The sequence below is a fragment of the Lactuca saligna genome, chromosome 9, assembly GCF_052625555.1.
Source record: "Lactuca saligna cultivar CGN05327 chromosome 9, ASM5262555v1, whole genome shotgun sequence".
NCBI lineage: Eukaryota > Viridiplantae > Streptophyta > Magnoliopsida > Asterales > Asteraceae > Lactuca > Lactuca saligna.
Window position 1 is genome coordinate 196,413,506 of NC_136425.1, and position 11,740 is coordinate 196,425,245.

Sequence of the window (11,740 nt, forward strand, 5' to 3'; positions counted from 1 at the left end):
GCAACGAAACTAGCTAAAAAGAACCACCAATCCAAAAAAATCGTGGTTTGGATTAAAACCCTAAAATCATTTTTGCAATTTTGTCTAATTTTTTTAATCATTAAAGGTTTTTTTTTTTTTTTTTTTTTTTTTTTTTTTTTTTTTTTTTAAGTATTTAGGGTGTTTATTTAACCATAAAACAAACACCCCCTTCAACTTCTTATTGATTGATAATTATGTCCACTGCTACCGGCGATGGCAAGGAATCTCAACCCTCCACCTCCTCCTCCATAGACTCGTCACAACCATGCCGTCTTTTCAATTTTCCTGAGATTCTCTTAGCAACTGACAACTTCAACGAATCTTTAGTAATCGGGCACGGGGGGTTTGGAAAAGTTTACAAAGGAAACGTTATCAACGGAACAATCGTTGCCGTTGCCGCCGTTAAACGATTGGATTCCATGTCCGCTCAAGGTTCAACAGAGTTCTGGGCAGAAGTTGAGATGCTTTCAACCTTGCGTCACTGTCACCTTGTATCTTTGTTTGGTTACTGTAATCATGAAAAAGAGATGCTGCTGATCTATGAATATATGCCCAATGGAACACTCGAAGACCACCTCCATAAACTTGGTACCCATCTTTCATGGCTTCAACGACTCAAGATCTGCATAGGAGCTGCCCGTGGGTTAGACTACCTCCACACTGGTATGGGGGTTGACTTTGGTGTTATACATCGTGATGTCAAGACGTCAAATATCTTGTTGAATGAAAACTGGGCAGCTAAAATTTCAGACTTTGGGTTGTCCAAAATTGGTCCAACGAATCAACGATCGACTTATGTGAACACACTTGTGAAAGGCACGTTTGGGTATCTCGATCCTGATTATTTCTTCAATGGAAGGCTCACAAGGAAATCTGACGTGTACGCATTTGGCGTGGTATTGTTGGAAGTGTTGTCTAGGAAGCGTGCAGTGGATGAAAGTCTTGATGAAGAGCAACACAATTTAGCAAGATGGGTTCAGGAATCTATCAAAGAAGGCAATTTGAAGCGTGTAATTGATAATGACATAAGGGGTGAAATATCCCCAAAATGTTTGAAGGGGTTTGTTCGAATTGCAGAGAGATGTTTGCATAGCAATCCAAAGCAGCGTCCTACCATGGCTGAGGTTGTGGTAAGTCTAGATTTTGTATTGACCTTACAAGAGAAAACCAATAGCTCATTGAAGGTTGCTAGTAGAACAATATTTGGAAGAATGCTACATATGTTTTTGTTTCCTTTCCCCTCCAATGGTATTTTAAGATATATACTAGTAATACTACTTACAAGTATTATTTTAGATTCTTTTAATAGCGACTATATATAATGATCTATTTGTATTCAATTATTTCAGCCAATGATGATTCAAAGGTATTAAGTAATAGCAAGGACAACAATAGAAACCTCGGTGATACTATAGGGGCTTTCAACAAAGATTTCAGAATTGCTATTCCAAGTTTGAAAGTATTCAAGTTTGGTGATTTAGGAAAGGCTACAAGAAATTTTAGTCAAGATTTGCTGTTGGGTATGGGAGGTTTTGGGGAGGTGTTCTTAGGTTGGGTTGACAAGAACACATTGGCCCCATCAACAACAGAAGGTGTTGGAATTCCTGTTGCTGTTAAAAGGTACAGTCAAGGTCTTCCAGAATGGCAGGTAATAAATATACATAAGTGTGAATGCAACGATACTAATGAATTTTTGTTTTTATGAATTCTTTTGGTGAATGTAACTTAATTTTTTTTTTTTTTTTTTGTGACATCAGAGCGTGGTGGCCATTTTAGGAAGGTTGGATCATCCAAATATTATTAATCTTTTGGGATACTGCGATGATAAGGAACACAAATGCTTGCTTGTTTACGAGTACATGCAGAACCGAAATCTTGGCCACTTCTTATTCGGAGGTATAATAATAATAATAATATCTCAAAATGAAAAAAAAAAGCTATATATTTTTACTCAAAAGTTGAATTTATAGATGTTTCCACACCACTTTCATGGAGAACACGAGTTATGATAATGATAGGAGTAGCCCGTGGACTTGCTTATTTGCATTCCTCAAAAGATCAAGTCATACACCGTGATGTTAAAACCTCTAACATTTTGTTGGATCAGGTACTCACTCTTAAGCTACTTAAGATTTTAGGTTTTGTTTTGTTTTAATTGTTATTTTTCCAGGATTTTAATGCCAAAATCGGGGATTTTGGGTTGGCAAGATTTGGCCCTGAAATCCGAAAAATAGATGCTTCTACACGCATTATTATGGGCACATTAGGTTACTTAGATCCAGCGTATCTAAGCAATGGTATGTAATATGTATTAGTATATTTATGGGTACTAATTAGTAATTACTACTATAGTATAAAGAGTAATAAAGTAGACTTTAATGTTACAACAGGTCATTTGAGTGTGAAGAGTGATGTGTATAGTTTTGGAGTGGTGTTGTTGGAAACCCTAACAGGCCAACAAGCATGGGAAATGAAGCGGCACATTCATGATTTTAGTTTGGTAAAATGGGCAACCCCATTCCTAACAGATAGAATGAAGCTAAAGAAGATAATGGATGTGCGTCTTGGACAAAATTACCCCTTAGAAGCTGCTTTTGCATGTGCAGCATTAGCATTAAGATGTGTAGCTATGGATCGTAAAGATAGGCCTTCAAGTGAGGAAGTTTCTCGGAGCTTGGAACAAATTAATACTATATGGTGAGGATTCATAAATCATTGGCTAGCAAATTAATACATGGCATGTGTTCTGTTCTGTGTTGTATGGAGGCCACACTAAGTTTGTTCATAGCTACCAGATGCATGCAGCAGCTAATTTTAGGATCAAACTTATGCAAAGGTATTACAATGATGGGCTCAACATGCAGCATTAAAAAGGGGAATTCAATAGGGAATCCACTAAAGCCAGAGTCCAACCTTTCATGATCCTAAGTGCAATTTAGGAATTTCATATAGGGGTTACAAATAGCTTTTTCAAAGTTATATTTTTGAATCACAACCAAAATGAACAAGTGAAAGGGTACTTGAAGAACGCATTTCATAAATATTGAGGTAATTATATGAAACTTATTATGATGGTTTTTTTTTTTAATAGATGAATGTGATTACCATATTTTATTTTGCAAACATGTTTAACTTATGTAAACATGTCGAAATGGTGATCTTTTGTGAATATTTCTAATTCTGGAACTGACATGTTTTATAATCATGTATGATGCAAGGTACAATGCCTTAATAAGAAAAAGACATGGTTGTAATAAATAAGACTCATTACAAGTTTTTTATACATAAAAGTACCAAAACACTGGCTAATGTTTTCAAATTTTGGATTTTAGCTTGTAAAAGGTCATCAGCTTGTGTTATATATTCAAGCTTTCTTCTGAAATCACTCTTTGGTCAAAACATTCCATTTCCATGGACTTGAGTGTGTTGGAATTCTTAGCATATCATTGATTCAACTCTTTTCATGTTTGGAAATTTATTTTGTTATATCACCAATTTAACAAATATACCATCTTGGAACCAACTATGCTAGGGTGCTACTAAATTGTTATTTGTAAATTTGACACAACAAAATTTCATAACCATTTTGTACCATCTATATTCGAATCATTCATGTTTGTTATAGTATGGTTTTTTGCACAATATCTAATACCATTTGTATACGTGGGAGAATGTTCACTCTGCTGACCCTTGACCAAATTCATCTTTATTCTTTGCAGAAACATCCTTGTCACTTTTCTCTTTTGGTTCATCACCTTCAGCTTCAGCTTCAGCTTCTTCTTTAGCATGATGCTCTTTTTCATTTTTTACATTTGAACCACCTTCCTTCCCTTTTTCCGATTGATCACTACTGCCAATTTTCAAGCGTCCAAAAGTTTCAGTCAGACTAGGAGGTTGTGCTCTTTTAGAACCCTCTGATAGAGATTTCCTTCTTAGAAAAGGCGCCTTCTTTCTTTCTGATAGAGGTTTTTTTGACTTGGTCTTTTCTGATTCCCGATCATGATCTGATTCCCCAGCAACCTGTTGCTTTGGTTTTTCTTTTTCCTTGAGCATGGCTTCTTCTTCTGCTGCTGCTGCTAATTCATTACGTTCAAAAAACTCACGCCAACAAGGCTCATTAAACTCTCGCCACAATTCCGCTTGTGCTGCAGAACCTTCCGTGGGCTGCATCATTAAACCTTTTCATTAGTTTATTATATAATAATCAAACTATAAATTAACAAGTCACCTCGTAGGTTACTGCCCGAATTAATTTGATGGCTTTCATGACATTCTCACGTGGACCAAATACATTGATTAATCTCTCCCGTTCTGAACCACCAGCTTCAATCTGAACATTAATTAATTCATAATTAATTATATATATATATATATATATATATATATATATATATATATATATATATATATATATATATATATATATATATGTCAAGATGCGTGTAACAAACCTACCTTTATCCATGCACCAGACTCCATTTCCATCCTCAAGATATTAGTGCCGAAGCTCCCAAGGACACTAATAACCTATATACATATATAGACACACAAAGCTTTAGACCAAATTAAATACCCTCCAATTCAGGCTTTTGGCCAGCTGATTAAGAATGCATGTGAATTGAAATTCAAGACTCCAATTCATTTTCTTGGAAACCTTCCAATGAATTCAATTCTTTTCTTTTAAAAAACAAAACACCAAATAAAAGATTTTAAAATTTGTTTACTACCATCGTTAAGCTTCATTCCTTCAATTTCCTGTCAAAGTGACTAGTAATAACTAATGATAACTTTATTCCATTCTTCAAAAACAAACATGCATTTTACAATTAATTTATCACCTTGTTGACAGGAATGATGATGTGGTCCCCATAAATGGTTGGCGGCATCAGAATTACTGGATAAGCCAAGGTACTATATGTCTACAAAGAATGAACCACATACAAATTAATTAACATGTGGGCAAGTGTAAGTATGCAACTATATATAAACCTCAAATTACAAAAAACTTAAGTCAAGTGGTATATATCCCATATGAGACTAATATATTAATCTCCTTGGCAAGAGCTGATAACCATGCGTATATAAATTTGATTAATAGTCAAAATTAATTTACATATCGGTCGGAATCTGCATGGGACAAATTAAATATCGCAAACTTTTGTCCCACACACCAACCCAACAAACATCTCCTCTGTACAGAATTGAAGCAGAAGACATGCATGCATGCATGAATTAATAATAATGCCATTGGATTCTAGCTCATTTTCATTATGGAAATTAATAATTCAATTACTTCTGATCTCACCTTTAGTATGTTATCTAGGATGAGTCCTTCAGCTATATTGACTTCTTCAACAGTACCCACCAAATCAATATATGAATGACTATGAAGATTGGATTCAGAATCAGCTAATATCCCAATTGTGGCTTTTGAGGCTTTATGAACTTCACTCATCCCTTCAAAATCTTTCCCAATGAATTTGACTAGCTGAGAATTAACATATATACAAAAATTAAAAGCAGGAATTATTTATTTTTATCAGCAAGAGAACAATTAAAACTTATTGAGTTCCATATATATATATTATTAATTATTAAATTATTAATTGTGTGGTGTGGTGTGGTGTCACATATTTACTTACTTCTTTATTACGAATCCGATACACTTTCCTATCAAGTTTCGCCCCTCCAGCAATTGCCTCAGCAAGATGCTGAGCTCTGCGTGCATCATCTTCTGATAATTGACACACAAAATAAAATAAAAAAAGCATTGATTACATTTGATCTTTGATCCAACAAATAAATGAAATAAATCTAGCTAGAGATTATTTTAAAGAAGCGTACACATCATTACAAAAAAATATATTTTGGGGGAAAAGAGAGAAAAGATTTGCACCAAGGGAATTAAATTTGAAATTTATATAGATAATCGAGAAAACAAACTAATGACAAAAATCCAAAGGAAATGGAGAGATTAATTATATTCAACTGCTTAATTACCGAAAATTTTCATGTAGGTGAGATCATCGGCTGTGGAATCACTATCAGGCTTCAGCAACGCTTTGGGTAACCGCAGATTTGGTTCTTCAATTTTGGCCTTGGGATATTTGTCTCTTGCTGCTGCCTTTGCCTTTTGCTCCATTTTCAATTTGCCTCCTTAATTAATTCAAAACATGAAAAAAAATCAATATTGTGTTTCTTTTAATTTACAGGTCTCTCTACTACGTATAGTAATTAGTAAGTAGGGTTTCAAGTAGAAACAACAAAAGCGGGAAAATCTGTTACAATTGACTTCACATTTGACTTTAATTCATACTTTATACGTACACTTAATCCATTCATATATATATATATATATATATATATATATATATATATATATATATATATATATATATATATATATATATATATATATATATATATATAGACACACACACGATAATTAGTCCCTGAATATATATGTCATATATAACAATGTGTAATAGTTGCAATATGATTGGGCAATTTGTGTCCTTTTATGTTGTAAGTTGTAACGATCGAGGACCTATAATAATAATAATAAATACATATATATGAGTTTCTTAGCTATTTCAGAATTATTTATATATTAGTTATTATTCAAGTTTCAAAGGAAATGCATTTTATCAAAAAAAAAAGGTGTCAAAAAGAAATCTATCGATTGTATCAATGACAAACAAACCTCTTTTCCCTTTTATATATTTTACTTCTAAAAACAGGAAGTAATACTTTTCCTAAAAACCATGAATATTATTCGGTCATATTTTTTATTATTATATAGAATATCCGATATTGTAAAATTAATGATGAGTAGCTAATCCCGTTACATATATATATTACCCAAAGATAATTTATATTAGGGTAGATTATACTTGGTTATTGGACCTTAGTAAATGTGGTAATAATTTTGTTTTGGTTTTGTCCCAAACTTTTATTTTTAAATTGATTATGTTGCCTTACATTTGATAATTTTAAACTTTAAATATTTATTTGAAATAAATTACAAAGTAATTTAAAAAAAAAATAACATAAATATATCATCTAATTAATAAAAATTAAAATTCCTAGCTAACCTTTTTCCTTTTCGGATTTTGCATGCTCAACATTCTCAACCTGTCTTTTCTCTTTTGATCTATAATCACCTTCTTTGTCATCTTCAGTTTTTGCAAAATCATGAGCTTCTTCATGCACATGCTCCGGCTGCTTTTCTTTTTCTATTACAATGGGCCCACCTTTCTCAGCCTGTTTCCCTTTTTCCGATTCACCGGATTCCTTATCCTTCCCTTCTTCTGTTTGTTTAGATCCCTCGCCACCACCAGATTTCTTAAGTCGTATAATAAGTTTTTTTGACTTCTTTTTTAATGATTCAACCTCTGTTTCTTTAACATCATGCTCTTTCTTTTCTCTTGTCGGCTCACCGATACTACCTGCCTCAGCCTGCTGCTTCCCTTTTTCCAGTTCACCGGAATATTCCTTAAGCTTGGCTTCTCCTGCACAAAGGGTCTTAGGTCAGACATATATCCAAGTTTCAATTTAAAATGCATTTAATTAAAAAAAAAACGTGACAAAAAGAAATTATCGATTGTATCAATACAACCTCTTCCTCTTACCAAGAAAAGTAATTTGATATTTTTTTCCATTTTGGCAAATTTTAAATTTTCATTTTCAAAAGAAAAAAATAATAATAAATTGTATGTTTAATTTTCATAGACTCTTTCAAGGATTAATATTTTCTCTGACAACAAAAAATAATTTACGTTAAGAATCTTGGTTTGGGTGAAATGATTTACTGTGTTTCTGAAGGGCTTCATTTGGCTTTATCAATTTATACACTTAAGTCCTCTGATATATAATTTACTTACGTTCAGTCCCTGCACTTGTAATATAACGATGTGGAGATCAGGTTCCTTTTCTCTAATTGAGAATACGATTGGCCAAATTACTAAAATTTTAAAAGCCATATATATAATTTTAGAATACCATAACAAGAAACTAAAATTTTCAGGCTATAAATGTATTATGAAAAATTGTTTCTTTAAAGAAGTTTAAAGTATGTTATTTTTTTAGAAATCTCTTCAATCTTTCAAGGAACCTTTTTTTGAGTTTGTTACTTATTTTGATGAGGTTTCTAAAAAAATAAGTAACAAACTCAAAAAAGGAACAATTTTGCATATGTAACTCATAATACATTTATAGCCTTGATAATTATAAATCTCTCCACCGTTCCAAAAAAAATTATCAAGGTATTTCCAAGTTTCAACGGAGCAATGCATTTAGTTATAAATAAAACGGGACAAAAATAAACTATTAGTTGTATCAAGAACAAACTCCTGCTCCTCTTCCCTAAAAGGATTCTTTCTTTGTTTCAGTTTTTATAACTTTCTAATTTTTTTTTTTTTCAAAAATACTTAATTATGTATATGTTATATTTCTAGAAACTGTTTTAATTGAGTATTTATCAGTGAACTTATTTTTCAATATAGAAGATCTTTTAATTCACATATTTGATCTCTTTTTTCTGATTACGCACTCTTAAACTTATTATATTATACAATATTAAATAAATAATGGGTTAAACCGGTTACATAATAATGTGACTCTGTTTAGTGAAAGATGCAATCCTATCCAAAACTAATTTTTTACTCGAACCTTTTCCCAGACTGATTACGGATGCACATTTATAATTGTTCCCTTATTTGATGAATTCTTTTAAAATTCTTTATTTTAAATATACAAATAATATTTGAAATTTATTTCACAAAACATAAAATGATAAAAAGATTATGATTATTTCTACAAAAATATTAAATTCATCACCTTTTTCACTTTCAGATTCAGCTTCTTTTTCTGTTACACCGGAACCACCTTCTACCTTCCCTAATATTTTCGATTCATGATGAACAGGTTTGATATGTCCAAAAGTTTGACTCCATTTTGGTACTTTAAACTCTCCTTCTACTGTTTCTTTCGATTTAGATCCCTCTGGTTTCATTCGTAGAAAAGTACTGGTTTGCCGCTTTTCCTTTTTTTCAGATGAATATTGGTTAGCTCTTTCTGTTATATGACCGGAACCACCTTCCTCAGCCTGCCTCTCCGGTGCACCGGAGTATTCCTCAACCTGGGGCTGGGCTTCGTCTGCTAATTCCTTACGTTCAAAATACTCACGCCAACAAGGCTGGTTAAACTCCCGCCACAATTCTTCTTGTGCTGCAGAAGCTTCCGTAGGCTGCATGCATATATAATTATATTAAAACCTTAATTTATAATATAATTATATTATATTAATTAATTATAAATTAAGAACGATGGATTGATCACCTCATAGGTTATTGCTCGAATTAATTTGATGGCTTTCATGACATTCTCACGTGGACCAAATACGTTGATTAATTTCTCCTGCTCCGAACCACCTGGAGGGGCACCTGCTTCAATCTGAACATACGCACGCACTCCATTCCATTATGTTGTAAATAATTCTTTAATTATTCATATATTGTGAAAATCAAATCATTCATAACAAACCTTTATCCATGCACCACACTCCATTTCCATCCTCAAAATATTTATGCTGTAGGTGCCAAGAACACGACTAACCTATATATATAAAAATAAAAACAACAATGACTCAGAATACTAAAAGACCAAAACACCCCTTCCTTGGTTTTAGACTTTTAGTCCGATTAAGGACGTGTTTGGTTTGTGGCATCCAATGGAATCGGAATTCCAGATTCCATTACATGGGATGTTTGGTTGACGAATGGATGGAATTCAATTCCGTCGGAGTTGTTTTAGATTCGAACCATGAGGGTGGAGTAGGAAAGAATTCAATTTCACTTGTTAAAAGACTAAAATACCCTCGTTCGTATTCGGATTTTTTTCACATATTTTATTCGTTTCAAAAGTTTAAATTAATTTATCACCTTGTTGACAGGAATGATGATGTAGTCCCCATAAATGGTTGGTGGCATCAGAATTACTGGATAAGCGAGGGTACTATATGTCTACAAAGAATTAATAAACCAGGGAAGTGTGAGTATATATATTTGCGAAACAGAAGAAAACAGTAACAAGGGATCAAACCTTTAGTATGTTATCCAGGATGAGTCCTTCAGCTATATTGACTTCTTCAACAGTACCCACTAAGTCAAGATATGAATGACTATGAAGATTGGATTCAGCATCAGCTAATATCCCAATTGTGGCTTTTGAGGCTTTGTGAATCTCAGTCATCCCTTCAAAATCTTTCCCACCGAATTTGGCAAGCTGTGAATAGAGAAAAGAGAACAGGGTATATACTAATTAACAACAAGAAGATGAAATTAACTTGAATTCCATTATTAATTGTGTGGAACTTACTTCTTTATTACGAATCCGATATACTTTCCTATCAAGTTTTCCCCCTGCAGCAATTGTCTCAGCTAGGTGCTGAGCTCTTCTTGTATCATCTTCTGATAATTATTGAGACAAAATAGTTGAAATATGCATGTTAGGGTTTGGGAGTTATATATGGAATCATATGAATCTAATCATCGGAGAGATTTTTTTCAAGAAACGGTCCATTTCAACTTGATTATTGATAGAAGATCCAGACAGAATCTAAACAGAGATTATTTCAAGGGAGACTGTTAACATTAACGACAGAAGGTTATTTGGAAAACGGATAGAATTCTGTGAGAAAGATTTGTAGGTATTGGAAGTTATATATGGAATCATATGAATCTAATCATAGAGGTTTATTTCAAGAAATGGTTCGCTTCAATTTGATTACTGATACAAGATCCAGACAGAATCTAATTATCAGAGATAATTTCGAGGGAGACTATTAACACTTAACAACAGAAGCTTATTTGGAAAATAGATAGAATTCTGTGAGAAATATCTGTAGGGAAAGAAGCATCATCAAGAACTATGGAAGTAGGAAATCGTTTTAATGGAGACTATATATGAACAACATTGATTACGTACAGCTTTCTTGGTGACAAAATCAAACGCATAGATCAAATATATATCAGATCACTGATACCAAAAACAAGAAGAACTGTTTAAATACAAATATTAACGTCAAGAAACCGAACCCAGAAGAAATCGCTTGATAATTAAACTAGATTCACCAAGAAACCTCACGAGAAATTAGAAAAAAGGAAAAGTGAACAAACATCGACATTCCCCACCTTCTTGAACACGGAAGTTGAAATGCAAATACATAAGAAATGACGATGACATCATACAGTTTCGTAGAGATATATTCAACTTCGTACCGAAAATTTTCATATAGCAGAGATCATCATTCGGATCACCATCAGGTTTCAGCAACGCTTTGGGTAAGCGCAGATTTGGTTCATCAATTTTGGCCTTCGGATATTTGTCTCTTGGTTGAATTGGCTCCATTTTCTTGCCTCCTGTGAAAGATGGAGGAAGAGGAAGACGAAGCGGAGGAAGATCAATCAAATTTGTGTGTTGCGTGAAGTGATTTGCAGGTTTCTGTGGAGGGTTTCAAGTAGATATAAGAAAGCGGGAAAATCCGTTGCTATTGACATGATATTTGACGTCAGCAACTCAGCACTATACACTTAAGTCCTCTGAGATATAATTTATTTAATATTAGTCCCTGTATTTGTTGTATAATAGTATAACGAATGTGGAGTTCAATTCCGGTTGGTCAATTGAATATAATTGAGCAAATTGCTAAATTAGAGTG

At 33.1% G+C, this 11,740-nt stretch overlaps 2 protein-coding genes across 5 annotated transcripts; one reads left to right on the forward strand and one right to left on the reverse strand.

The window, feature by feature from the left end:
- Positions 1 to 200: 200 nt before the first annotated feature.
- On the forward strand, positions 201 to 6,226 carry LOC145014943 (uncharacterized). Of its 4 annotated transcripts, XR_013665677.1 has the most exons (8): positions 201 to 1,269; positions 1,371 to 1,669; positions 1,779 to 1,917; positions 1,992 to 2,128; positions 2,192 to 2,318; positions 2,412 to 3,069; positions 4,871 to 4,929; positions 6,039 to 6,226. XR_013665677.1 is itself a non-coding variant. In XM_078973391.1 (7 exons), coding segments are annotated over exons 1-7 (2,064 nt in total). In that variant the 5' UTR covers positions 201 to 215; the 3' UTR covers positions 2,818 to 3,192. The 4 variants fall into 4 exon arrangements, 2 of the variants coding, with proteins under 2 accessions (XP_078829517.1, XP_078829516.1); XR_013665678.1 differs by lacking the exons at positions 4,871 to 4,929; positions 6,039 to 6,226 and adding an exon at positions 3,741 to 4,321; XM_078973391.1 differs by lacking the exons at positions 4,871 to 4,929; positions 6,039 to 6,226 and having other exon boundaries at positions 2,412 to 2,718; positions 2,817 to 3,192.
- LOC145014941 (uncharacterized) lies at positions 3,274 to 11,503 on the reverse strand. Its single transcript, XM_078973389.1, has 15 exons — positions 11,301 to 11,503; positions 10,399 to 10,490; positions 10,123 to 10,305; positions 9,963 to 10,043; positions 9,565 to 9,636; positions 9,361 to 9,474; positions 8,860 to 9,268; positions 7,116 to 7,532; positions 6,022 to 6,177; positions 5,664 to 5,755; positions 5,327 to 5,509; positions 4,860 to 4,940; positions 4,477 to 4,548; positions 4,250 to 4,351; positions 3,274 to 4,185 (listed from the first exon to the last, which is right to left on the reverse strand). The coding sequence occupies exons 1-15, from the start codon at positions 11,428 to 11,430 to the stop codon at positions 3,697 to 3,699; spliced, it is 2,673 nt and encodes an 890-aa protein (XP_078829515.1). The 5' UTR covers positions 11,431 to 11,503; the 3' UTR covers positions 3,274 to 3,696.
- Positions 11,504 to 11,740: the final 237 nt, after the last annotated feature.